General features: G+C 41.8%; 2 protein-coding genes across 6 annotated transcripts in view; both read right to left on the reverse strand.

Annotated features, from left to right (window-relative positions):
* Positions 1-9,510, reverse strand: part of TTC1 (tetratricopeptide repeat domain 1) — a 30,765-nt gene extending 21,255 nt beyond the window's left edge. The window contains exons 1-2 of one of the 2 annotated variants that reach the window (XM_016167061.2): positions 9,399-9,510; positions 8,101-8,460 (exon numbers count right to left, since the gene is read on the reverse strand). In XM_016167061.2, coding sequence (XP_016022547.2) covers positions 8,101-8,433 — 333 coding nt within the window. In that variant the 5' untranslated portion in view covers positions 8,434-8,460; positions 9,399-9,510. Of the gene's footprint in view, positions 1-8,100; positions 8,461-9,238; positions 9,367-9,398 lie in introns of those variants that run through there. The other variant, XM_036224617.1, reaches the window with a different exon arrangement.
* Positions 9,511-9,614: 104 nt separating this feature from the next.
* ADRA1B (adrenoceptor alpha 1B) overlaps positions 9,615-27,555 on the reverse strand; it is a 456,726-nt gene continuing 438,785 nt past the window's right edge. For 2 of the 4 annotated variants that reach the window (XR_004952030.1, XR_004952029.1), the window contains one exon: positions 9,615-14,533. The gene's annotated coding sequence lies outside the window, so the exon portion shown is untranslated. Of the gene's footprint in view, positions 14,534-21,791; positions 25,082-27,555 lie in introns of those variants that run through there. The other 2 variants (XR_004952031.1, XR_004952032.1) reach the window with 2 other exon arrangements.

Here is a 27,555-nt window from a genome sequence, read left to right on the forward strand (position 1 = left end):
CGAATCATTTAATCTTTACGAAGCGTTATAAGACAGGTACTATCGTTCTACTTTATACCAAGTTAAACGATGAAACTAGGACAGGTCTGTCTAATCTGTCACGTTCTTAACCACAGATTACACTGCCTTCCACAGATGTGGAAATAAAACTGCAGGAAGAAATAACCGAATAAAGTACAGAAATTGCTGTAAAAAGGTAAACACGGAGTTATATGCTTCATAGTCCTAAAGAAAAGGTGATTTATTTCCCAGGTAATCATTTTCTTGGATCATAAGGTAAAAAAAGAATTTTGCATGACATGAGGAACTGTACTTCCTTAAAGACGGAAGAACTTTGAAACATTATATTGCAGAAAACCATTCAACAGCATGGTCTCTACTTTTTATACTCATCAATTCTCCAGTTATTTAGAAATTTTATTGCCACTCAAATCTCTGAATGGTGATCCAGCCTGAGTCTCAATGAGGTTTTTTGTTTTGATAAATGATGTCACTATAAAATAAATTAGGTTTTAAATAATAATCTGACAAATAGGTAGAGGTGAGTGTTTTGACTTTGTCTTAGCTGATATTTTAGCTGATATTAAAATTTAGCTAGGTCACTGAGATAAAGATAACCTTTTAAAAATGGTGCTGGGACAGCTTGGTCATTTGGAAAAAGAAAATTAGATCTATATGTCACACTACACACAAGAATAAGCTCCAAGTGGGCTGGATATCTAAATATAAAAAGTGAAGCACGCAACCACTAAAAAAACATAGGTGAATTCCTTTTCAAACCTCAGGGGGGTGATGGCTTTCTAGCTATGACCCAAAATCCTAGAGAACTCCAACTGACACAACTTTAAATTTTGGTGTAACTTGGCAAAAATGTCAGAAGGTGCTCCTCCATTCTCTTATTAATCATAAAACCTCCACTATCGACCAGAGATTCTCTCAATGCAATGGCTAGCTAGGAATATTCCCTTTACTTTAGGTCAGTGACTGTAACAAAAACACAGTTGACTTGAAACTTAGAAGTGTATATCCCTTCTATCATTAGTAATGATAAAAACTTGCATTTAATACATTAAAATTATCTAAAATAATCATGCACTGAGCATGTGTTTGACAATGGAGAAAGCCAAGAGGTTCATATCAGCAAGTTAATTTCCATCCTGTAATCGATTAGTGGCTCTCTGCTTCCCCCTGCAGCTTTGTGAAGTGATTACTACAGAATAAAACAGCATAAACTTAAGCATAGTGCCCAGAGAGCAATCATACCTGGGTAAAAAGGAAGGTCCATACTTGCTAAAGAGCTGGAAAATGGAGGGACGTGCAATAAAATTTTCTGCTTCAGTCCTATCTAGGAGTGATGAGAAAACTGTACACTGAAAGGGCTACGGACATCTGTCTTAAAATTATTCTGAAGGGAATTCTTTATCATTTAATAAAAGCTTCAGTTTTCTTTGAAATCAGACATCATTTGCTTTACACATATGGACATATTTGCTCTTTGCACAAGTCACTTTTAGAAGCCTCTAGAGAGTCCGGAGGGAGGATCTCTGGATTTAAGCTGTAGCTGGAACGTGACTCTCATTAAGTCTTATTCTTCTGAGGAAAGATGACTGATCTAAAAGGACTTAATCTTGGAACTATTTCCTCATTTCTTCATTCAGAAAATTCTATTTCCCAAAACTCAATTTAATAGAAATGGATTTCCTTATTTTTGTACTGCCTAAATTCTGCCCAACAAATAAGGATTTTTTAGACCTTGAGCACAGATGAGAGTAAAAGAAAACATCTGTTAGTAAACTATTCTTCCGAAGCCGGATGCAGTCAATATACTGGATAGGTCAACACCTTGTTTTGGAAGCTTAGTTGTCTGTCAATCTGGCTCTGTCTCTCAAGTATGGCCACAGCTCTATTGATATCAAAATGACCCAGGAAGCTTGTTAACAAAGCAGACAATCTAAATGTATCTGCTTGCTTCCAAGTTTTAGAATAAATAACCCTATTTCTCCTGGTTTAAATTCAAAATCAGAAATATAAGGTCCCTTCTAGTTCTTAGATTCTGGGATTTCATTTAGTCACCTTGTCAATAGCACTGATGAAACCCAATATTGGTAAACGCTAAGAAATTAATAAACACAGCAACCTTAGTTCAAAAGAATGCCCATTAGAAATAAAAGGGAAACAACAAACCAGAAAGGACTTTTTTATGACATTAACAACATGTGCAGGCCACTATGGAAAACTTACTGAAAACGTTCTAGAAGCAACCAAGAGAATGTTCTCTGCAAACATACCCACTCTTACGACAGTGATAAGATTATAAAAATAATGCAATGGGGTAGCAGAAACATGGAAATCAAAAGGATTAAGTAATGTGGGTTAGGAAAAATGAGAGCGAGGTAAAGGACTGATATAAACCTTCTGGTTAAAGATAAAACAGCCTTAAAGGAAAGAGCAATCCTTTACTTTTTCAGAGTCTAAGAAAAATGTTTTAAAATCCCCACAACCATGTGCTCTGAGTCTATGTTCACAGACTTTTGTATCCCTTACTCAAATGGATTCACGTGTGTCTACGATGTGCAAATGACTCCCATGTGCAAACAACTGGCACCAGGGAGCAAAATCATCACAATGCCTAAATCTGCATTTTGGCTCAGATGAAAACAAAATGAACCAAACAAACAAACAAAAAAATGCTTTTTGTTTGCAGGCAAAAATGAAATTGCCAGAGCCCTGAGGAACTCCAAGTCTCTCCATTTTCTCCATACCTGAAATGGTATCACCAGCCACACAGGAACTGAAGCCAAAGAATCACACTGATTTCTCACTCCGGCCTTCTCAGCTGCATCCACCTGTCCTGTCAACTCTACTTCCAAAATGTGTCCTGAAATCATCCACTTCTCGTCACCTGATCTACAGTTCAAGCTGTCATCAACTTGCCCAGGCGAGTCCCATAGGCCCTAATCTGTCTAATGTTCCACTTGTGCTCCTCCCCCTCCCCACATCCTTTATTTTCTGCGCGACCACCAGAATACCCTTAATCAAATGTAAATAACTTCCATCTCTGTTCTAGTTTGAAATCTCCCATCTGGATCCTACTGCACTTGGAATAAACTTCAAAGTCCTTACCGCAGCTCACCAAGTGTTCCACGATCAGACCCTCCCTTCGCCACACTACACGCTTCCTTATCACTACGCCCCTTCCATTCCTTGCGTGCCAAGGGTACACCGAGCTACCTCAGAGCCTTTACACTAACCGCTCCCCATATAATGATCATCACACACTTGACTCCTTTTCCCTTTCAAGCATTTGCTGAAATGCCACCTCCCTAGAGAGGCCTTTCCTGACCAGCCAATCTAGTATTCTGCCCCGTCCAAACAACCTCCACCCTTTCATTATTTATCTTATTTTTTATCTCCCAACTAGAGTATACCTGTAAGAGAAAAGAAACCTTGTCTTGTTCATCATTGTATTCTTAAGGGCTGCAAACAATGCCTAGTATGTGGGGAAAATGCAAATATTTCTTGAATAAATGAATGAGATAAAATCTCTAACTTGTAAACTATTTAATGAAGAAAGGCCATGTGCAAGGTCCCATGACGATGTTCCTCAAATTTGAGTTGTGTGCATAAGAATTACCAGGAGTATTTATATATGAGGCCTAAGAACGCCCTTATGATTCTTACACGACTGCAGTCACTATAACACAGTATATTCTATAGATCCTAATAGTAGAAACATCTTCATATCACATCATAGCACTAACTCTCATCTCCTACCAGATCTGTCCTTCACCTCAGCCACGCCTCTGAGAATGACTTATTTGCTTTGCAGACCTAGTACATCTGAAACGTCAGCTAAAATCCCATTCCTCTGTGTAGTCATATTCACGTAAGTTTTCACAAAGAGTTAAGAACTGTTGCACGAGTGCGCGCGCGCGCGCGCACACACACACACACACACACAGAGCTTAAGAAATTTTGCCAAATCTTAACTTCCTTCTTGCTCCATTATTCTTGATTTATGAGTTCTGCTGAGAACTGCCACTGAGCTGAGCCTGGATTATCTTCTCAGCCACAGGGCAAGTCAAGTCAACTTGAAAAGCAATAACATACTTTAGCTATTAATACTTGCTTCTGCCCCAACAGAAACATTTAGCAATCCACAGATCCTACAACAATATTTCTTTCCCAAATCCTCCAAGGTTAGCATTATCTGCCTTTTTTGGTAACAGTCCATGGTTCAAGTTTTTATTTATTTATATTCTCAAAATGAATAACTATCTTGTTGCTGATTATAAATCTAACACATGCTTACCATTAAAAAGCAAATATTACAAACTTGTATTAAATATAAATGAAAATTCATCAATAATCACACTCCTCAAAGCTATTCATTTTCATAATTTGGTATTTTGTCTTCCAAGCTTTTATGTACAAAAACAAATTTTCATATAGGTTTTTAACGTAATGAATCGTCACTCACTGTTCTATAATCTAGTATCTCATGTGTGTCTCCTCTACTTTCAATATTCACACTGAACACTCCTGTGACCAGACGTGTAGGAATTTCTCCATACCATGCAACTCCAACTCCACAGAGGACACCAGCTGGTGTTCCACAATTTATCTCAGTTCTGACACTACCTACTTGGAAACAGCATCGAATCCCACAGGTTAAGGGTTCAGTCCCACAAGACTGGCCTCACCCTACCCTCACTTCAGATGCCAACTATAAGTCCAGGTTGTCACCTCTGCTTTTGACCCACTGGCTATAAACTGGAGGTCCCCATGATCTCCTCCTCACGTTCGCTTAATTTGTTAGAGTGGTTCACAGAACTCAGGAAAACAGTTCACTCACTAGATTACCAGTTTATTATAACGGATATAACTCAGGAACAGTCAGGTGGAAGAGGTAGGTGCGCAGTGGCACTGAACTCACGTGCCCTCGGGGTGTGCACCCTCCTGGCATCTCCACTGTTCACCAACCTGGAAGCTCTCTTTTTGGGTTTTCATGTTAGCTTTATCATGTACGTATGACTGATTAAATCGCGGCCACCACTGATTAACTCAACCTCCAGCCCCCTTTTCTCTCCATAGAGGTGGCGTGGTGGGGTGGGCTCATCATTAGGGGTTTTCCGAAAGTCACTCCATTAACAGTAACTCAGGTGTAGTTGAAAGGGGCTTGTTAAGAATAACAAAATACAACTTTATCTTTTACTATTTAGGAAATTCTAAGGGTTTCAGAAACTCTGTGCCAGGAACTGGACAAAAGCCAAATATTTATTTCTCATCACAAATCATATGATCAAATAGGCTTAATACATTTAACATTACAATACAGGCATTTCCCATTTCAACACTAAGATTTATCTGTTTTAAATGACTGCATCATACATTGTTGCAAAAATGTTCAACATCATTTCCAAAATTATGAATGATGCTGCAACACATTTATATAGACATCTGTGCATATCTCTAATCACTTCCTTAATATAAATGACTAGAAGAAAATCACGAGGTTTAAAGCTGTGCTGTTCAAAATGGTAATCACTAGACACATTTGACTACTAACAAATGAAAAATTTAAAAATTCAGTTCCTCAGCTACACTAGCCACATTTCAAGTGTTCAACAGCCAGATGACTGTTAAAACGTGGTAGCCAGTGGCCAGTGCCTACCATATTAGACAGTGTAGATACAGAACATCCCCATCATTGCAGAAGATTCTATCGATAGCCTGGGTCAAAAGAAAAATTCATATAAAAATTGATGCCTGTATCCCACAGAAATGATGTAGCAACATAAACTCCCAACATGACTTCCTGTATCATTTTCTTGTCAACATCAGATTAATATTCTGATCTGATAGATGAGACATGTTTTAATTTACATTTAAATTATTAGGGAGGCTGAAAGTCTTTTCACATTTTTCAGCCATTTGTGGGTTTTTGTTGCTGAATTATCTGAACTTTGTCTATTTTGAAAAAATCAAGTTTAAAGCTATCTGTTCCTAATGACCTATAAAACCAGTAAGTGCAGCAGAGACAGTTCTTCATCTGTTTTGCTGGTTTTCTAACAACTTCACAAAGATATTTACCAAAACAGCATAAAAATGGCTAACAGAGCAGGACCACAGCTAAAGGCAGTCTGCACTCTCATAGGCGGTTTCCTTACAGTGGAGCTAGTGGTTTACATTTCTATAACAATGGCTTTCACTGCAGCATGTTATTTCTATGAGCTATGGTCACACATTTTCAAATTAAGCTATGAAAATATATGGGTTGACAGACAAAATACAAAATAAAAAATATCTACACTTTAAAAGTGAGTATACTTATATGAAAGTCTGAAACAGTAAAAAACAACTTATGAGATTGGAATCAGAACAGTGGTTCCCTGGGTTGGTGGGGCTGAGGAGAAGGAATGAATCACAAAGGGAGTTTTTGGCATGATGGAAATATTTTCTTTCTTGATAGAGGTGTGAGTTACACAGAAGTATGGAGCTATCAAAAGTCACTGAACTGTACACATTAGAACTTAGAGATTGTTTTACTGTATGTATATTATGTCTTAATTTTTAAAAGGTAGGAAAAGTTTTAAAAAGTATTGTGCTGTTTAGAATATTCAATTTATAGGCAATAAAAATAATTTTAAATATTTATGGGACTTAAAATGCGATTTCCTGGCCAGGAGACAAAAAACATTTTGCTAAACTGGGAATGGGGTGCCGAAAATGTACAGCCCTTGAGCCAAATCACTCAACTGTCATGCCAATGGCACTGCAAAAAATATCAGAGCAAAATACACTATGGCGTCAGAAAAGCATTGCTAACATCTTAACAGACATTTTTCTATAAAGCCTGCGCCAATGATATGAAAGCTGAACAGAACACTTTCTGGAAAGATCATTTCCTGATGTTATCGACAGCACTTAATTTTCTAAGCCATTTCTACTGAGGTAGTTCATGAACTCGGCTCAATTTTGTCCTTTATCGTTTTCTGGTGGCACACACTAGCACAAGAGCTAACACGTGCATGTTAAAATCAATAGATTTAATAATGAAACGTGCCTAAGGAGTGACGAAGAGATGATCCCCCTCATCTCACGCTGTCATTGCACGTTTATCATTTCAGCTCCATTACCAATCTATTACAACCTTTTTAGCAAATAAGCTCTTCAGACGCTAAGCTACAAATTTCATTCAAGTTCTTTGCAAACGAGCTCAGATAGTCCAACTCTTCAAACAACTTTGCTTTTGACGTCAGAAAGAAGGATATGTGGTGAACACCAAGATGTCTGTCTCCCAAAGCGAAGGCTTGCCCTGTTAAGGATGTAGCCCAGAGGCCGAAAAGCAGGAAGCTGTACATTTTATATTATCTACTTTGTAGGAAGACGGCTGTTTTTGTTTTTAAATTCTACATTATACTTTTTTTTTTTTTGGCTTTGGAATCAAACAGATGTGGGTTTGAGAATCAGTTCTGCTATTTATTAGATGTGTCTTCTTGGACAAGTTACTTTACCACTTTGAGCCGTGTTCTCTTATGGGGAATACTAACAGTGTATGTTTTATAAGGCATATTGTGAAGATTAAATGAAAACATAAGTAACATTTTAAGCTCAAATCTGTTCTTTGAGAGTGTTATGTAAATGAAACAGGGCCCAGTCACTGACTTCTGCAACCAGACCACCACCAGGATATTTAGGAAAGCGTTTTTTTTGCTAACAAGGGATTAACATAAACAGCTAGCATTCAATAATTCTAAAGTCTGACCAAAAAACCTCCATTACAGGAATTTCACCAGCCAGCATGGATAAGGTCATTAAAAAAAGGTGTGTGTATTTTAGAAAATAATTACCCAAGATGAACATAAGAACTCATTATTCACAGAAAAAGAAATTTCTTTGCTAAGCAGACACCCTCAATGCTTCCCTGTCATGCTACTGATTTATCTCAGATCCATCACTACTAAGGCAATAAGAACACAGAAGGGCAAGTTACACTCTACTACAGATGAAGTGGTCTATGATACAGTGTCAGCAACATTTACCCAGTTTCAAAAGCAGTGTATGTGGCAAATTATACACAAGAAAGAAAATATTTACCTGTTTCTCTTCATCTGGCATGTTTTTTTCCAGTTCTATTAGATATTCTTCATCTAGTTCAGAGGAATTCACATCATCATCAGGTTTGTTCTCAACCTTGTCCACTTCTGATTCCTCCTTCTCAAACGAGGCGATACAGTCATGAAAGTGCTCCTCTTCTCCTTGGTCCTCCTGTGGCTGGGCCTCAGCACCCCTGAGCAGATTGCTCTGGGACTGGTGATCTTTGGGATTAGAATCTGGAGGACGAGCACACTCTGCTTCCTGGGGAGCTGTAACTTTCAAGCCATTGAACAGATCCTCTGGAACCCTACAGTTTTCTGACTTCTCCCCCATGCTGAATCGGTGAGGGAGAAGCTGGCGCTGGAAAAAGACAAAAACACGTTAGTTAATAGTGCTTATATTAAAAAAAAAAAATCCCACCTATCATGCTTTAGCATACTGTTATTGTAAGACCATAAATAACGCCAAGTCATTTTAACTGATACCCCTCTCGGAACTTCCTATAAGCACAAAAGAGACTGATTGTAATGATTCTTCCACTTTCCACTGCTTACATTTTGTCGGGATAGCAAAAAATAAGCAGAAGCTAGAACAATGGCAAGATAAACGAAGTGGCCATAACCCTTACTCAGAACAGCCAGGTCATAAATAAGAAAATACATCCTGTCTTTCCAGCACCACCAAAATGCAATCTATACCCGAACACTGATCATTAACTTCACTCAAGTCCGCGTGATACAACCACGCAGGTTACAGTGGAAGGGGACCCCAAGCGCAGATGGTCCTAATCAGGATGCCCGTTGGGGTCAGAATCCGGCACTAAGAGTGGTTCTCAACCCTGGCTACACAACGTAACACTTGGGACTCTTTAGCAAGTACTGCTGCCCAGATTCCGATTCATTGGTCTGACGTCGGGCTAAGGCGTCTGTATTTTTTTAAAAAAAGGCATCCCAGGTGATTCTAATGAGCAGCCAATTGAGACCCACTGCGGCAGACGCCGTCAGACCGTCAGTAGCCCCACCCCTCTGGTCGCAGCAAAATCACGCCAATGACCCTTGTGTCGCGACAAGAGCCCGAACTTGCCCCAGCTCGTCCCAAGAAAACTTAAAATAGCAAGATCCTAATACAGAGACTTCGCCTCCACAGCAATGTTTTGTTTCTCTCCGCTCCTAGGTTTACTGGAAGAACGCGGGAACTGGAAGCCCAGGATTAAGAAGGGGCAGCTCCACGCTTCCCAACAGTTCGTCCCCTGGCTACGTCCTTCTCCGTCAACAAGAAAGACTCAAGCGGCTACTCACAGCTGCACAGCTCCCGTCTTCTTCACCTTCCTAGCCCGAGATCCTTTACTTCCGCTCAGTGATGTGCACTTCCGTCGGCGCCGACCAATGGCGTCGCTGTTGGCAAAGCATCCTGGGAAATGTAGGACCCTTGGAGGGCGTCGCTGGCGCTGTGTGACGTCATTGTACGGACTGAAATATGGGTGACGGTTGCTATCTTGGGTTACGGCCAGCCCCCGCTTGGCATACAGGGAAAATGATAAGAGAAAGATTGTCTCTATGGTGTTTCTTTAACTCCTTAACTGACCTCTCTCATGCTAGCAGTGTATAGAAGAATCCTGAAGCATAAGTCTTGTCCAAAAATAAAAATTTCCCTCTAATGATTCTCAAAGTGCGCTTTTCAAGGGGTTCACCCCTTGATCAAAATAATTTTCATAATACTAAGTTGTTATTTACCTTTTCCATACTCCTCTCTCATGAACGTACCGTGGAGTTTTCCAGAGGCTGTGTCATGTGATAGCACAATCAATTGAATGCAGGAGCTATGAGAATCCAGCTGTATTCTATTAAGCCAGATTTGCAAAATGTAAAACAGTGCCACTCTTCTCACTGTATATTTTGTTTTGGAAAACAGTTATTCATAAAAAAGATATTAGCACATAATGAGTCTATTATCTTAAATGGGTTATTTAAATTCTAATTTCTAATACAGTAGATATTGACAGGCGTAAGCCACATAAAGAAAAGCGCTTGTGGTCCTCAGTAATATTTAAGAATATTAAGAGGTCCTGGAACCAAAGGCAAACTGTTCCCCTATCCATTCATTAAAGAAATGTTTATTAAATGTTTATTAGACCCCGGGCATGTGCTGGGAATACAGAATTGAGATATCCCTTAAGGTAGCCAGACAGATAACCAGCAAGGACAGCAGGGTATTAATTACTTTTTGGTAATTCACAGAACCTATTTCCCAGATAGCTGGAGAGACTTTGGGAAGTATATCAAACTTTTTTGAATTTTTCTAAATGAGGTTATGCATACAGTCATATTTTTGTGTAAGTCAAAAGCTTTAAAATACTAAAAGTAAACATTGAAAATATATTAAAAATTTTGAAAGCTTTTAGTATTTTTCAAATACAGCAATAACTTCAAAAACGTAAGTAGTTAGGTCTCTTATGACCTGTAAGAAGTCCTATTAATTAAATCCTTGTGTAATAGAAAAACTGAATTTTGGAGCAACATAAATAATAAAACAAACTTGAGTTACAACGTCAGCTTTTTCACTTTACTGGTTGTTCGACTTTGGGTGATAATTCTAGTAGCTAACATTTATTGATTATGTGCTTATCAGGTTATATATACTGTGAGAAATTATTTAGGTGGATTATTTATTTGAATTCTAATCCTAGCTCTGCCACTTGACTGTAATTTTGGGGCAAATCACTCAATGCTTCTGAGCTTTGATATATAAATTTACCTCATGTAGAAATTGGGACGGGTAACAATGGTACTTCCCTTTCAAGTTTATTGGGAAAAAGGAGCACAGGTCTTTACACATAGTGTTTAATGTTAGAGACAATAATGTGACAGGCGTTATGACAGTAGCTGAGTACAGGAAACCAAGTAAGACACAGTACCTGGTCACCCCAGTCCAGGAACTCACAGGCAGGTAGGATGGAGGGGTGAGAAAGAAAGATAAAGAAACTACTAAGCCTAAAGGAAGAAATCTTTTCCCCTTATACCAAGAAAAAACAAAATCCAATTGGTCCAGGTTGGTAGGTCTTCACTAATAAGACACAGATATACCTCAGAGATACTATGGGTTCGGTTTCAGAGTGCCTTCATGAAGCGAGTTAGAATCTTTTTACTGGTGGCGGGTCTTGCCTTCAATTTGTAAAAAAAATCACAACACCTGTGAAGTGCAATAAACCAAGGTATGCCTGTATTTGAGTTAGGTTGTTGAAAAAGGAATAGTTCATTAAGAGGAAGAAAACAGGAGGCTGAAAGACATGAAAATACCAGGAGCATTTTGCGGAATGTTCATATTTGGAAATTATTTAAATAACAGTAAATATTCATGGTTTAGTTTAACTTAGTATAAACGTTTATCTCAAATTTATTTACATTACTTGCTTTCAACAATTATGCTTGGATTAGACAGAAAACAGCTCATCATCTCAAGTTATTTTTCTGTTTTGTAACAGATATAGCCTGAGCTTTATTTCATCAGTAAACCCAGGTAGAGAAAGTTGTGCATTTGCTTGCATTACACTCACTACTGACAACTCTGAAGAAATGCCTGTTTTTATAAACTGACAAACTTAAAGTAGCCTTTTACTTATCAGATTATCCCAGATCATGTGAACTTGAAAAACATTGAGGTTAGTTCTTATATTTCCAAGAGTATACTTAATTTATACTTTAAATCAATGGAATAGTGCTTTTTACAAATTAATTTTGGTAATATCATATATATCCCAACGTTGAAAAATATCACATCTATAACAGAATAGACACACATAAATGTACAGGCAGACACAGATCTTTGAAAAATTTTAGTCATGTCTCAGGTACCAAACTTAATAGTTAGATCCAAATTGTGTTTCTGGCTAATGGACTAAGATTACCTGCTCAGATGCCCAGAGTCTTTTACTGAAGATATTTGTGTGGTAAGGATTTTTTTAGTGCTATTTTGGAGTTGTTTAGTCTTTAAGAAGCTTCTGCATACCAAATAATACATTCCATTATCTCCCAGGGGTTTGAGAGTCTCTCTTTTCAAAAGTGACCCTTAAGACGGACTTATCTAAAACAAAGTTTCCCCAGGATTGCCATTACAATTCCAAATTATCCTGAAGTTCACACATTTTTCCGAAAAGGTACAAGATCCTGGTACAAAAACAAGGTGGAACGTATCTTGCATTTAGAGACCCTAAAACCTTTTACCGATGAGGGGCCCTGTTTTCCAACAGCTATTCCAAAACACTGGGAATCATGTCTCCCCTCTTTCGAGCAGGATGGGTGACTTGCCTAGAAACTTGAACAGGAACAGACACCAGAAAACAAAACAGAAACGGAAAGCTACTATGTGCAATAATGTTGGAGAGCTCAGAAGGCACAGAGAACCAAGAGAGACTCACCCAAGAACTCCACGTTGGTGAGAGAGTAGTGAGCGAAAAGGGCTCCGTGGGTACCAGCACCTGGTTTGCTTACTGGCCTTGGCAGTGCAAGGGTTCATCTTCTTTGGGTCGTGTGTCATGAAATGTCAAAGGTTCAGAAACAGCCAAAGTAAAAACCATGAATCACTGAAGTAGTAACTAGTAAAAACGTACTGTGCACACACCCAGAAGACAGCTTGCAACCCGGGAACACTCAAACCACAACAGAATGAGGCTCAGGGGTACACCGTTATAAAGCAGCCTACATGGTGAGAAGGCAGTGATTGTTTATTCTTCCCAGTGATTGGCAATAAGCTAAATTAATGACTAAACTGGTTTTGTCTGCTCAGGGAACCTTCAAGGCTGGTCTCCATTTGATTCTGATTTTAACAATAAGTAGCTGGATGTTGCTGAACTGTAGAGCGCAAAGCAAGACACAAATTTTTACAGCTGGCAGCCGACCAATCAGTTCCTTGAACCAAGGAGATTTTGCCTCTTACTGCTTACAGGCGCTCTGGAAGAGGAAAAGAAAGGATTCTCATCTAGAGGGCAGTTCTGTTGTCATTTTCCCAGGGCCGAGACCATGTGTCTTGTTTACATTTGTGAGTGGTCTGTGAACATCCTGTTATCACATGGATGAAGGCTCCTCTTTCCGGGATTTATGGCCAAAACACTGGGTAATTCAGCGCTCTGATGAATTGCATAAAGAGATTTTGAGACTACTGGAATGACTCTATAGGATTGTAATGAGAATTAAATGGTGTCATGGCTTATCTAAAACACAGAAAGTGAAGTGCCTGAGAAAGAAAAAAGAATGGTTTACATCAATAGTACTTAGCACAATAAGTGCTCAATAAAAATTTGTTGTTATGGTAATCATTATTAATGAAGGCCCCACAGCATTACTACTATTATGATCAATTATCAAAGTAATAGTAATTTGATTATTACCAGTGTTACTAATAATTTTATTAATAGTGATAATATTTACGAAGCTTTCATTCATACAGCCCAGACAGGGGACAGAGCACCAAATTTATTGAAAGAATGAAAGCTGAACATGAATAAATGAATAATGAATAATGAATGAATGCTAGGCATCATTCTAGATCTTGTGGCGGGCACAGCAATAAATCAAGAAAGAGCAAAGAAACCATTTTCTCTTTGCTTTTCTTTCTGGGGGAGCAGCTGGGTGATTTCATGGTGGCACATGCCTATCAATCGGTAAGGTGCTGCCCACTTGGTCTGTGGCCAGTTCCGAGCTGGACTAGGGAGAGGTGAGCATGGCAGGAAGTAATGGAGGAAACAAGAGAAGGCGCCTTATGCTCAAGGGTGGTCCTTCGGGGCAACAGGATGGCTGTCCAGAATGGTGACTGAGAGCATAGGTTCTGCTTGGGTTTGAATCCCTGCTCTGCCTCTTAGTAGCTGTGTGACCTGATCCTGGACACGTCACTGAACCTTGATACCTACCTCAGAAGGTTTCATGAGGCTTAAGTGAGATAACAAACCTAAAACACCTTGTACAGATCTGGCATCAACTTTAACTTAAAATAAATTACTTTGTGGAGAATTTGCAGGCAGAGATGGAAATCACCTCTGCCTCCCCAGTGACTTATTATGCATACAATGTGGTAAACTTTTGGGAAGCTCTGTGCATCCACGCTCCCTGGAGCTAGAGATTTAATAAATCTATGCGAGGCTGACTCAGTCCTTTCTGTGCCCAAAGTGAATATATTAATACCACGAGGCTTACGGAGCCTGGCTTTGGGAATAAAGCTTTTACACTCTGGGACGTATTCTCTGCCTTATCTCAGAGTTGGAGTGCCTGAACTAGCCAAAGCAGGTCCAGTATCCAGGAACAGTCAGGGAGGCCGAAGAATTCCTTGAGGATGAGATGTATGAAAAATACTTAACAGATGTAAAGCCAGTATTCCTATAGTGTCTCAAAAAGATGCCATTCTTCTTTATTCTTTCCCATTTCCAATCTTCACATTGAGATTTCTGATAGGAGACATAATCAAGAGTTAACGTTCTGTGCATTTAAACTTCTAGATTTCTGTTTTCCCTAGATCAGCATGTCTAATAGCAGTACGATATGTGCCACACATGCAATTTTAAATTCTCTAGTAGCAGCATTACGAACAGTAAAAGAAGTGAAATTAATATAAACAATATTTTATTTAACCTAGGACGCCCAAAATATTATCCGTATTCCACGGATAATATTTATTCCACGGTTACACCACATCCCCACTTGGACTTTCAATTTTCACCAAAAAGACCTGAATCTGTACTCGGATTTCAGAAAACGTACGGTTAAAAAGGTAGATTCATATATTCAAGTTTTTTGAAATATGCTTTTAAAAGACTGAATCGAACATTTGTTTTTAAATGTAAATTTCGTTTAAAATTAAAATAAGCTAGAAATTTAAGTCCGTGGTTGCAACTGGCCACGTTTCAAATGCTCCACAGGAAGATGAAGCGGGCATCTGCTGTATTGGGTGGGACGGGCTTAGACTTTCCAGAACAATAGCTAACGAACATTCACAGAGAACTCACCTGTGACCAGGGTCGTACTCATCATTGCACTTTTGTAATTGCAGGTCATCTTTACAACCATCTGGCATTCCTGCATTCACCCTTGGTTCAGGCCATCCCTTCACCATTCAGTAAATCGGCCTGATCTTTTTCAAACATGAATCCTGTACAAGTCTTTACTGTTTTCATTGGCTTCTCACTCTGATTAGAACAAACTCTAAAATTCCTTATTGTGGCCCATAGGCACATGTGGTCTGGTCGCTGCCCACCTCTCTGACCTCATCTTGGACCACTTTTTCTCTTGGATGCTTCGCTACTCTCTGTTCCTAAAACGACGTTTCCCCCATTTCCAGACCCCTGCCTCACGCTGTTAACAGCCCTGGCTGTGGTTTGCTCATTCTTCAGATCTCGTCTCAGTATCACATAAGTAGCTCACTCTATTATTTCACTCTGTACATCTCCTTCACGTCATTCATCACATCTATACCAATCTTGAGTATTTATTTACTCAATCATTATAATTCCCTTTACTGGAATGTAAGGATGGAAATCTTGTCTGTCTTCCTTGCTGTGAAATCTTAGAGCCTAGCACAGTGTCTGGCGCACAACAGAAATTCAACTGTTGGATACATAGATGACACTGGTAAGTATTATTACAAATTATGATAAGACTGAGGCTCAGTTTTCTCCAAGGTCACACAGCTATTGGAACAGATCAAGGACATAAAGCCAGGTCTAACCACAAGGTCTATGATTTTCTAAAGAACAAAAAGGGTGGGCAGATGTGGTAACCTTAACTGCAGAAAGCAGACGTGGCCTTTGAAGGTGATCTATATCTATGAAAACACAGATGGCTGTGTTCTTGGCAAGAAAACTCAGCAGTTTTTCAGTGTCAAGCAAATGGCTGAGAGCCTGGTTAAAGACAAGACCTTTAAGATTGGTGACGGATGGATGAAGGTCCCATATAAAATGAAGACTGACAGCCTTGGAGGCAGTCATCCAGAGGACTGCCAGGACAAGCATCTGCCTGACTGCCCAACCCCCCTTGCCCTCAACCTTGGTCACTGGGACCAAGAAAGGAAATTTGTGCCCCAACCACAAATGGAATGACTGAGCTAGCACATTTTTTACCCTGGGACTCATCAGCTGGACTGAGCGATTTAGTCTGAATTAGGGAACATACTTCCAACCTTCACTTTTCTATATTAAATGTCAATGCCTATTTTAAAGTATAAAGCATCGTTTTCACGATGTACAAATTTTTGCAAGGTTAGGCGGTGGGCCAATTTTGGTCCAGAAGGAGGCAAGGGTATGAGTCAGAAGAAAAATAAGTCGGTTGGATGTCAAGCACTGTGCTAAACATTTTCATCTGTCATTCCCCTCACAGAATCCTCCCAGGCTCCCTTTAAGGCAGGGGAGGGGTCTTCAACCCCCAGGGCTGGACTGCTTGCTACCAGTCTGTGGCCTGTTAGGAACTGGGTCACACAACAGGAGATGATAGGTAAACATCAGCATTTCTGGGAAACGGGGATAAAGTTGAATAACTTAATGACACTCAGCATTTACTCAGAACGTCAGAGGCTGACACCGTGTAATTGAATATGCATAAACTCCGCATTTGAGAGTGCTTAACATAGATTAATTTGGTTTCCTAGCAGCTCTGAGCTAGACAAAGCATGCATTATTCCCACTCTTCAGAAGAGAAAACTGAGAGCTGGGGGAAACAGAGAGCTGAAGGGACTTGCTCAGGATAACCATGAGAGCTAGTGGCGGAGTTTCATTTACGGCCAGAGGGGCCAAGAGATCTCACAGCCCAAGAGTTCGTCTCATTCGTTCCATGGGCTCCTTTGGCAGGTCACTGAAAGGTATGTACTCCTCCTTAGAGAAATGTTTTTTAGTGCACAAAACAAAGCATATAGATTTATAAAGAAAATAAATTATATTGAAATAAGTTACCATTTAAGAGATATATGTATAATCAGATTGAATATGGTAGATGTAATAACTACCATAATTTTGAGGTAGGGATGAGCAAAAACAATATTTTAACATATCTGAACAACTATAGTATGCTATGAAAAAATCTGAGTTTTTTTTGGTGAAAAAAATCACAGGTTCTGCTAATATTATGGTTGCTTATATTCATAGGAGAAGGAAATGTTACATTTTAACTAGAGGTTAGTGAAAATAAGAATACAATATTTTTCCCCATCCAAATTCATGACCCTGCCCCTTGAATTTTATCCATGGCCTCAAAGAGCTCTGCAGACCCAAAGTTAAGAGCTCTTTACCTAATCCATTCCCTCACAATGCAAATGAGAAAACTGAGGGCAGAGAGGGGAATTGATTTATCTAGGATTACTTAGATGGATAATAGCAGGGATTAAACCAGAACCCAGGGGTTGGAAAGACCTTCCCTAAAGGGCTGTTCCGAAAGACAAATGCAATAATACGTGGGAATGCTTAACACAGTGTCAGGCATACGACAGTCACCCTGTAGGCACAGTAGAAGCACACAGATGGGACTTTCTAGAAATCTCCTTAAAAGGGGGATGGAGTCAGCCGTATGTGCCTTTTGCCCTTGTCCCTTCCTCTTCTTGCCTGGAAGAGGGACCTTATGACCACATAAGAAAGATGGGTGGGCAAACATTAGAAGGGCCACGGGTCTTTCCCGGCACTGCAGAGCTGCTACACCATCCCTGGGCTGCCTACCTTTAGGCCCGGCCTGCTCTGGCCTCAGCGCCGGTGCACATGCCTCCACTCCCATTTAGCCTTGATTAAACGCTTATCATGCCCCACAGAAAGGAACAGTTTATGAAAACGCTGACAGAGACAGGACACCTAATAATTAGTGGCTGACGACCACAGACGTGGAGGCAAATGGGAGGTTTACATCAATCCGGGGACTGAAGCAACTTCTCACTTATTCCTCAGGTTTTTTGCATAAGCCAGCAACGCTGCCTTCACAGGCAGAGTGTGGGGTGAGAAGTGGCTGGAGAAGTTGGGGGGAGGGGTGACTGTGAAGGACCTTCAGACTCCAAAGGCCCCCCAGCCTGCGCCCTGCTCCAGTGGCCACTCTGTTGGACCCTGTGCCATCAAAGCTGAGGACGCTTGGGGGTGGCGCAGGGTGTGCGTAAGCCCCACAGGCCTGAGGAGGGGCCGAGGGGTAAGGACAGCGGAAGTTCCTAAGGATACCTCCCGCGGTTGGCCTTCTCACAGGACGGTGCTATTTCCCCACGGGGCATTTTCTTTTCCTTATTTCCTTATCTTCTCCTTATCACTGAGGGATTGGGGACCACTTGGCATGCCAATGCCTGCAAACTAGGCTTCCTGGGGGCCCAGAAGTGAGGCGCATGACTCAACACTCAGGGCTGGGTGGCTTAGGTAGATGCACTGGGCAGGCTGCAGTGTGGCGCCCCTTCCAGTTAATACCCTGTATCATCATCATCATCTTTTAAAATAACACTATTTAAAAATTCAAGTAGAAGAACAGGACTAACTTGGAACTCAGTACCACTCCCCAGATATGATGTTCACAACAATATGCCAGAAGATGTCCGCACTCGGATTGTCATGGACTAATTATGTCTTCCCCCTTTCTCCCCACCCCCACCCAAATCATATGTTAAGGCCCTAACTCCCAATGTGACTGTATTTGGAGACAGAGCCTATAAGGAGGTGTTTGAGGTTATAGGACATCATAAGGACATCGTAACCTAACAGGACTGATGTCCTTACAAGAAGGGGAAGAGATACCAGGGATACGCACTCCCAGAGGAAAGGCCAGGTGAGGACACAGCGAGGAGGTGGCCACCTGCAAGCCAATGAGAGAGGCCTCGTAGGAACTACCCCTGCTGACGTCTTGATCAGCCTCCAGAACTCTGAGAAAATGAATTTTTATTCTTTAAGCCACCCAACCTGTGGCATTTTGTCATGGCGGCCTGAGCTGACTAATACGCTGATTTAATTATGGAAGTACAGGAGGAGCGAGACGATTTATCAAAACATTACACTGTGCTTAGCCTCTCTGTTTCCTGTCCTCCTTTTACCAAGCAGGCAGTTGGCTTTTGCAATTCCTTAGCTCAGTGTAGTCAATGTGCCCCCTTCTGGAGGACGAGGTGGGATTTGGGAGGCTGTGAGATTGACCAGGCATTCTTTTTGTTGTCTGTCCATCCCTTTCCCTGCAAGGAATTCTGGGATAGAGTCACAGTAGATCTCCAACTGCCCGCAGGGTCATCTCAAACGGCCTTGGACCAGAAGCCAGCTCCTTTCTCCTCAGCTTTAATTGCCAAACCATAAGCTTCCCAGTCCCATTACAGGGACACAGTGACAAGGCAGGGTGCACAGGGGCTGGGGCCAGAACTTTGTCTGTAGCCTGTAATTTCTCAAAGTTTTATGGGCCACGGCTCCCAAGAAATAACAGCAGTAATTGAACAGTGTGCTGTTTCCCAAACTTCAGTCATTAGCATATCCACATCATGATCTTTGCTATTTCTGTGGTTCTCTAGTATTGACCTAAATTTAAAATAATTGCAATCTTTTTCATTTAATAAAATTTATAGTAAAAGGAAAATTTCCTGCCATCAGCATAGTTAAAGTACCAGTGCCACTTGCTCTGAAGAGTTTTCGGTAAAAGCAAATACAATGAAAACAAAAAAAAAAACCAGTATTATTCACTCTGAGCTCTGAGATTGCCTGCCTAAGGCTCTGATCCTGAGGTCTAGTATCACTTTGCTTAAGTATAAAAGAGGGAGATTGGCAAGTGTTAAGAGATTTACGAGCACCAGAGCGAGACTTTCAACCTGATACAATCGCAAGGAGTAAAAAAGACAAAAGAGAGTACTTTCTCATTGTACAGTTCAATATTACTGCCTATGCAGTGTTTCAGTTAAATCATCCTCCAGGCAGGCAGAGTGCGAAGAACACTACCTGAGCAGTTAACAGCATCTTAAAAAGTTGGGATCAGAAGGGCACAACGAGATCAACCTCCTTCTTGCATAAAGGAAGGAACTAGGGCCACACACAGGGGAGATGAGGACAAATCGTCTTCTAAATGTTTGATTGTAGTAAAATACGCATACCGTAAAAGCCGCTGTCAGTGACTTTAGTACATTCAGAATGTTGCACGGCCATCACTGCTGTCTAGCTTCAGAACATTTTCGTCACCCCAAAGAAACTGTGGACCCCTCATCGCCCCTCCCCACGGCCCCTCCTCCCAGCCCTGGCAACCACTCATCTGCTTTTTGTCTCTATGGATCTGCTGACTCTAGAGAATCCACATAAATGGAATCATACAATCCGTGGCCTTTTGTGTCTGGTTTCTTTCACTCACATGATGTTTTCAAGGTTCGCCTATGTCGTAGCATGTTTTCGTTTGAGTCCCTGTTTTCGGTTCTTTGGAGAAACATACCTGGGAGTGGAAGTGGTCATTTTAGGTTTAACTTATTGCGGCACTGCCAGCCCGTTTTCCGTGGGGGCTGCACCATTTTACATTCCCACCACCAATGTTCAAGGTTTCCAATCTCTCCTCCATATCTCCAAAACCTATTATTTTCTGTGTTTTTTTTTTTTCTATTTCATTTTTGTTGTTTTAACTTATAATCATCTTAGTGAGGAGGATTAACTAACTTTGATGGAACATGAACTCTCCATTCCTCCTCTAATCCATTCTCTAACCAGTAGCCAGATTAATCTTTCCGAAATGCACATCTGATCGCGTCCCCTTAGGATGAAGGTAAAGACACATCCAAAGACCACAAGACCCTGCATGGCCTGGCCCCTGCCAGCCTTTCCATCAGCACCATCCACAATGGCCTTTCAGAAAGCATCCTCTTGCTAGACCCTGTTCCCTTTGCCCCCTGGAATGCTCCCTCCCACCCATATGAAGCTCAGCTCCAGCTCCAGCCCTTCAGAAAAGCTACCCTTCCTCCCCCCACCACCCCCAACTAGGCAAGAGGCCTGGTTATCAGCTCTCAGCGCATGGTACATCTCTCCTTCCCCGTCTGCAGTTATATATTTATTCACGTCATTATCTGATTCTGCGGGAGAGCTCCACCTACTCTCTGCTTGCAGAACAGGGCCAGCCAATAAGGCCTTGGAAGTTGCTTGAACTTGGAGCAACCGTCTCTTGCCTTCTCCATTCGATCCTCTCAGTGACGGCCTGCATCAATTTCCTTTCTCTGCATTCCTTAACTCAAAGACCGACTGTTCCTCCGCATAAGCCTAATGCAGTAAGTAGCCTTATCTGCAGGGTTTGCTGTCTTCTTAAATTAAAAAATTACTTATAGGGTAATAAAAATCATGAACTATAAAATTAAAAATTGATAACTTGCGGTTCATTAAGATTATATATGTCTGCTCTACAAAAGACAAAGAAATGAAAAGACAAGACATAAACTGGGAGAAAATATTTGCAGAGATGTCAAAAGAATTGGACCTAAAATAAAGAACTCTAACAACTCAATAAGGTTAACAAAAACAATGAAAATGAGCTGAAGATTTAGACATATGACCAAAGAAGATGTACAGAAGGCAAATAAACACGTGAAAAAATGTTCCATATTATTAGTTATTAGGGAAATGAAAATCAAAGCCACAATAAGACATCATCTCACACCTATTCAGAAGGTTACTACAAGAAAATAATAATATTAACATCAGGAAATAACAAGTGCTGGTGAGGATGTGGAGAAATTGGAACCCTTTGCACTGTTGACGGGAATGTGAAATGGTACGGCCACTCTGGAAAACAGTATGGCGGGTCCTTAAAAACTTAAACGTAGAACTACCATATGATTCAGCAATTCCAGTTCTGGGCATCAATCTAAAAGAATTGAGAGTAGGCTCTCGAAGAGGTATTTTTACACTCACGTTTGATAGTGGCGCTATTCAGAAAAGTCAAAAGGTGGAAGCCATCCAAATATCCATCGACAAAAGAATAAATAAACAAAACGTGGTATGTACGTACAATGGAATATTTTTCAGTCTTAGAAAGGAAGGGAATCCTGCTACATGCTACAACATGGATGAACTCTGAGGATTTTGTGTTAGGTGAAATAATCCAGTCACAAAAATACAAAAATACCACATACGAGGCAGCTAGAGTAGTCAAACTCATAGAAACAGAAAGTAGACAGTGGTTGCCAGGGGCGGGGTGAGGAGATGGAGGGTGGATGAGGTGTCGTGATTTAATGGGTACAGCATTTCAGTTTTGCAAGACGAAAAAGTTCTGGAAGTTGGTTATGCAACAACGTAAAATGTGAATGTATTTGATGCTATTGAACTATATGCTTAAAATGTTTATGACGGTAAATTTTATGTTACGTGTATTTTATCACAATTTTAAAAAAAACCCGTTACTTGAGTACTTTAGGAATATATTATCTGTGTAAAATATCCAAAAACCGGGAGATAGGAAATATATGAACTCAAAAGAAAAAAACGTTCCCGCTCCTCTCTCCCTTCCTGGGACTCTCCCCGTTCCCCGCTGGGACTCACATGGACGAATACCTTGAAAATGCGTCTACATGGAACGAAACTATATGTGTGGTCAGGTGATCTGCCTTTTCCATAGTGTCCACCACATTTTAGAGATGTTTCCACGTCACTACAGATGGAGGGACCTCATTCTTTCTCACTGCTGCACATATTTCGCAGCGTGGATGTGCACAACTTATTTTAGCATTTTTCTCTGGATGGACAGTCACGTCGTTTATGTGTTTCCCTTCTCCAGACAATGCTGCAGTAAGCATCCTTGTACATCTTCATGTACCTATAGGTGTGTCTCCGTGGGCCAGAGGTGTACAAGTGCTCTGCAGAAGGAATGTTCATTTAAAATGTTTTAGACGTTGTCTTCTAAAATGTCTGCGCTAGCTCGCATCATCTCCCAGCACTGTGTGAGCTTGCCTTTGTCTCCATATTCCCAATAGATTATCAATTTAAAGAATATTTCCTGCTGTGCTTTCAGAGGCCTCCAGAACACCTTCTCCTACTGACCCGGTGGCCAACCGGCTGGGCTGTGTTCTTGTGGGTGCTCCCCGTTTCCCCTCCACTTCGCCTTTCCAAATCCTTCTAGGTGGGCTGCCGTCCCCCGCTCTTCAGCAGTCTTCTGGGATGCTCCTGCCTCACCTGGCTGCACATTGCACTGCTCGCTTGTTCAATGTCACCTGTTTCGAAATCTGGAGCTTTTTAGATTATCTCACCAAAATGTCACCAACGGCAGGGGAGAGCGGAAGCATAACTTAGAGTATCTGGGAGGCACAACTGCGAGGGGCTATGAGGAGAGGAAAATCTCATTGAAGTCCTTGTTTTATCGTAAAATTCTAGTTTTATACAGGCATACTTTGTGCTTGGCTTTACAGCACTTCACAGGTGTTGTATTATTTACAAATTGAAAGCAAGACCGTAGATTACAACTCGGTTTATCGTGATACTCGCTTTATTGAGGTGGTCTGGAACTGAACTTGCAATATCGCTGAGGTATGCCTGAATTAAAAATGTGTCAGATCTTGTCTCATTCAGTAAAACCGATCTCGAGGAAATGCCCCTCATTTACCCTATAGCTTTGCGGAGTCCCTGGCACATCTCTGTATAGTCTAGGTTGAAAAATGCAATCTGAGTTGTATCTTCTCCACCAGCCCCAAAGCTCTCTGGAAAAGGGACTTAGATGTAGACTCGCCACTCCAGCACAGAGGAGAAGTTCAGTAAACCCACGTTCTCAGTGTTAGGTGCATTTTCTGCCTCTTTGACCTGTCACCTCCTGGAGATGAGGAGGGTCAGTGATATAGAGATACTTGGCACTGAAAAGGACTGCGGGTTTGGGGTCTCTTACCACTTTTAGGGTCTGCTAACTTGTATATTAGGTTCCTGTTGCTGCTGAAACAAATCACTACAAATTAAGTGGCATAAAACAACACAAATGTATTCACTTACAGTTCTGGAGGTTGGAAGCCTGAAAAGAATTTTCACTGGGTCAAAGTCAAGGTGACAGCAGTTCCTCCCGGCAGCTCTAGGGAAGAATCTGTTTCCTTGGCTTTTCCTTGTCTTTTGGGTCACGGCCCCCTTTCCCTATCTCCAACGTTAGCAACGCTGTATCTTCAAATATCTTTCTTTCCCTCATTCCCCGTCTGTCATCGCATTGCCTTCTGTCTGTCTCTGACTCCTGTTCTCCTCTTATCATAATGACCCTTGTGATTACATTGAGTCCACCAGGATAATCCGTCATAATCTCCTCATTTCAAGATCTTTAACTTGATCACATCCATAAAGTCCCTTTTGCCATATAAATTAACATTTACAAGTCTGGGGATTAGGAGGTGGACATATTTGGAAGCCATTATTCAGCCCACTACAGACCCTAGCAAAGTTCATGCACGGTCCATGAGAAAGAAGTGACATGTCTGTCTGGTCACCACTTACCACCAATAGCTTGGACGGTGCTTGGCACATGGTCCACACGTCATAAAAATAGTAGACTCATGAAATCTATACACCCCTTCCAGAAAAATGTAGAGGCGCTACCTTCTGAATAACATTTTAGGGGGTCCTAGATCCCCTGGAGCCAACACATAGCCCCAAGTTAAGTATCTCTAACCCAGATTTCTAGAACATCTGGCTGCAGCTGAAGCACCAATGTGGGGTTCAGAGGAAGCAGCGCAAGCTGAATTATAAAGCAACTTTGCTCCTTTACACGTCTATCACGTAGATGCGTTGGCCAGCAGGTGGCGCCCGAGTCCGCATCAACGCCAAGCTTGCCCCACTCCGAGCACCTGCTCAGGGGAAGGGGACCTGGAACGGTCTCGGTCACTGCAGTGTCTAAAGAACTGCTTCCCAGTCTCTGCACGTACCGAGAAAGGATGTCGGGCTCCGAGCAACGAGGAGCAGCCCCGGCAGGCTTCGTCTTTGCTGTGCACAGCCGGAGACGCCGCAGTGCCCGCACGCTGTGCGGGCAAGAGAGACCCCCGCACCTGGACGCGCACTGCGCCCCCACCCGGGGATTGGCGATCAGAGCTCCTAGCAGTGGAAGAAAACAGAAACCGAACGCCAGATATGTATGAGGCTGCTAAAGGAGGAAATTGAAACCGCCGGCGTGATTTAAAAGGCATGAAAACAACTGCCCCATTTCTGGAAACGGGCTTCCTGAGCTTCTTACACCACCACCCTTGTTAACCCCAGGCCTGGCTCCTTCCTCGATGGAGGCAGGAGTGAGGATGTCAACAGTCGGAGACGTCAGGGCCAGATGAGAGGGTTCCTTTCTCTGAGGTTATCCCGGTTTAAGGCAGATGGCAGGCATGAGTCACGGCTGGTGCTATCAGGCCCGCGGGGAGACAGGAAGCATCTCTTTCAACTCAGTGTTTAGCAAAGTGGATCCCAGAGACAGTAGGCCCTGTAGGGGATCTCTAGGGGAGATCTCCTTTTCCTGACAGTGTGCATACTGAAGTACAGTGCTTCTCAAAATGTGGTCTAAGGGCCATCTGGCTCATTGCTAAAAATGCAGATTCCCGGGTTTTCCCTCCACCTACTAAATCAGCTGGAGAAAAGCCCGAGGTGGCTGAGTGGGTCTGCATTTTTAAAAAGCCCTTGAGCGGTTCTTCTACTGAGTTTGAGAACCACAGGTCCAGCTCTTGGTACCAAAAGCTCTTACTTAGTTCAGGTGCAAGAGCTGAGCGTCCTCCTTCTCCCAAAGGTGACTAGCCCTAGTTCCAGCACTCAGGGTGCAAATTAGGTCATATCATATGAATAACTAACATTTCTGGTAAGTAGCCTCCACCTAGCAAACCTCAGGCCCTCACAGAAAGTCTCCCCACATATTTCTGGGAGCCTCTGTGAGCTCCTTTTCTCCCACCACCTGTGTAATAACTGCTTCCTGCAAGTTGCATGAATGAGTAGCTACACGTGTAACTGCTACAGGTCAATCTCCTGGTGAGTCCCCAGCTCACTGCCTCCCTTGGGGCCATGTCCCAGGCCTCTCAGAGCTGCAACCCCTCAGGGGCCTGTTGGACATGTCTTCCCTTCAGGGCTCACAGTGCCCAAACCGTGCTTTGTTCCAAACACAATGCTCCTGTTTCTAAATCAGGCTCAGATTTTGTCACCAGGGCATCCGATGCCTCTTGACATCTCCCCAGAGGTGTTTCCGAGTAGTGGGGGAGAGTAGTTTCCTGCTCGGGGTGGACAGGTCAGAGCCCAGGGCCAGGCAGCAGAGCCATCCAGTTGGGATGGGGGAACCCTGCTGTGGTGGAAAAGTGTCTGCCCTCGGAGCCCCTTCCTGAAAAAACCTGCTGAGCTCGTTTTAGGACCAGGCGGGAAGGGAAGGAAGCAGGCTGCTTCAACCTGAATGCTGCAGCAGAGGCTTCCTCACAGAGCCTGCTCTTCGTGAGCTGGTGAGGGGTGACCTGGAGCTCCATTTGCTGTGTGCACTGGGCCCCCCACACCTGCCTGAGTGATCGAGTTTCGTCCTTCAAGTGTGCACAGGATCCCATGCGGAGCATCTTGTACTGATTCTCCCTTTGGATGGGGAACAATTGGACATTTAGGTAGTGAGATTGGAGGATATTTTGTGATTTTCATTCATGTTTCTGCCCTCGCCCATCCCTTTCCTTTCATTCGAACAGACAGCAGACTTTGTGCCTCAAAGCTTCCGTGAGTGAGGAGTGAATAGAGGGAAAGCAGAAGCTTGCGAGGTTTCTTGGCTTTTGTTTTCTAAAAGCCCAAGGCCAGAGAGAGGGCAGAGTTGGGGGGCATTATACTAAGTGAAATAAGCCAGACATAGAAATACAAATACTGCATGACCTTACTTACCCATCTGTGGAATCTAGAAACACTGACTCATAAAAGCAGAGTAGAATGGTGGTTGCCAGAGGCTGGGAGTGGGGGAAATGGGGAGAGTTGTCAAAGAGTATGAAGTTTCAGTTATGCAGGATGAATAATCCCTGAAGACCTAAGTACAATATGGTGACTATAGTTAACAGCAATGTTTTATATAGTTGGAATTTGCTGAGGGTAGATCTTAAGTTTTCTCACCACAAAATAAAAGGTAACTAGGTGAGGTGATGGATATGTTAATTAGTTTGAGTGTAGTAATCCCAGTTCACAATGCATATGTCTATCAAAGCATCACATTGTAACCTTAAATATATACAATTTTTGTTAGTTATACCTCAATAAAGCTGGGAAAAAACAATCAAACACAAAGCATATCCCTTCCTAGCCCGATTTCCTATTCTTTCCTATAATGCCCTCTGTCTATTTTGCAAGTCAAGGCCAGAAGGTGCCAGACCTCAGATCTTGCCCAGCATTTCATCAGCCCTGTCAAGAGAGAATGAACACTTGCCGGGCACCAGTTAAGTGCTGGGGAAACAGTTATGACCATGAATTCAGGGTCAGACTCTCTAAGTAGAAATCTTAGGTCTTTCCTTACTTTCTAGTTATCTGTTGTGGTGTAACAAACTCATAACTTTTATTAAATTTCACTTGTACTTTCAGTTTGG

The sequence above is a fragment of the Rousettus aegyptiacus genome, unplaced genomic scaffold, assembly GCF_014176215.1.
Source record: "Rousettus aegyptiacus isolate mRouAeg1 unplaced genomic scaffold, mRouAeg1.p scaffold_m13_p_7, whole genome shotgun sequence".
Taxonomy (NCBI): domain Eukaryota; kingdom Metazoa; phylum Chordata; class Mammalia; order Chiroptera; family Pteropodidae; genus Rousettus; species Rousettus aegyptiacus.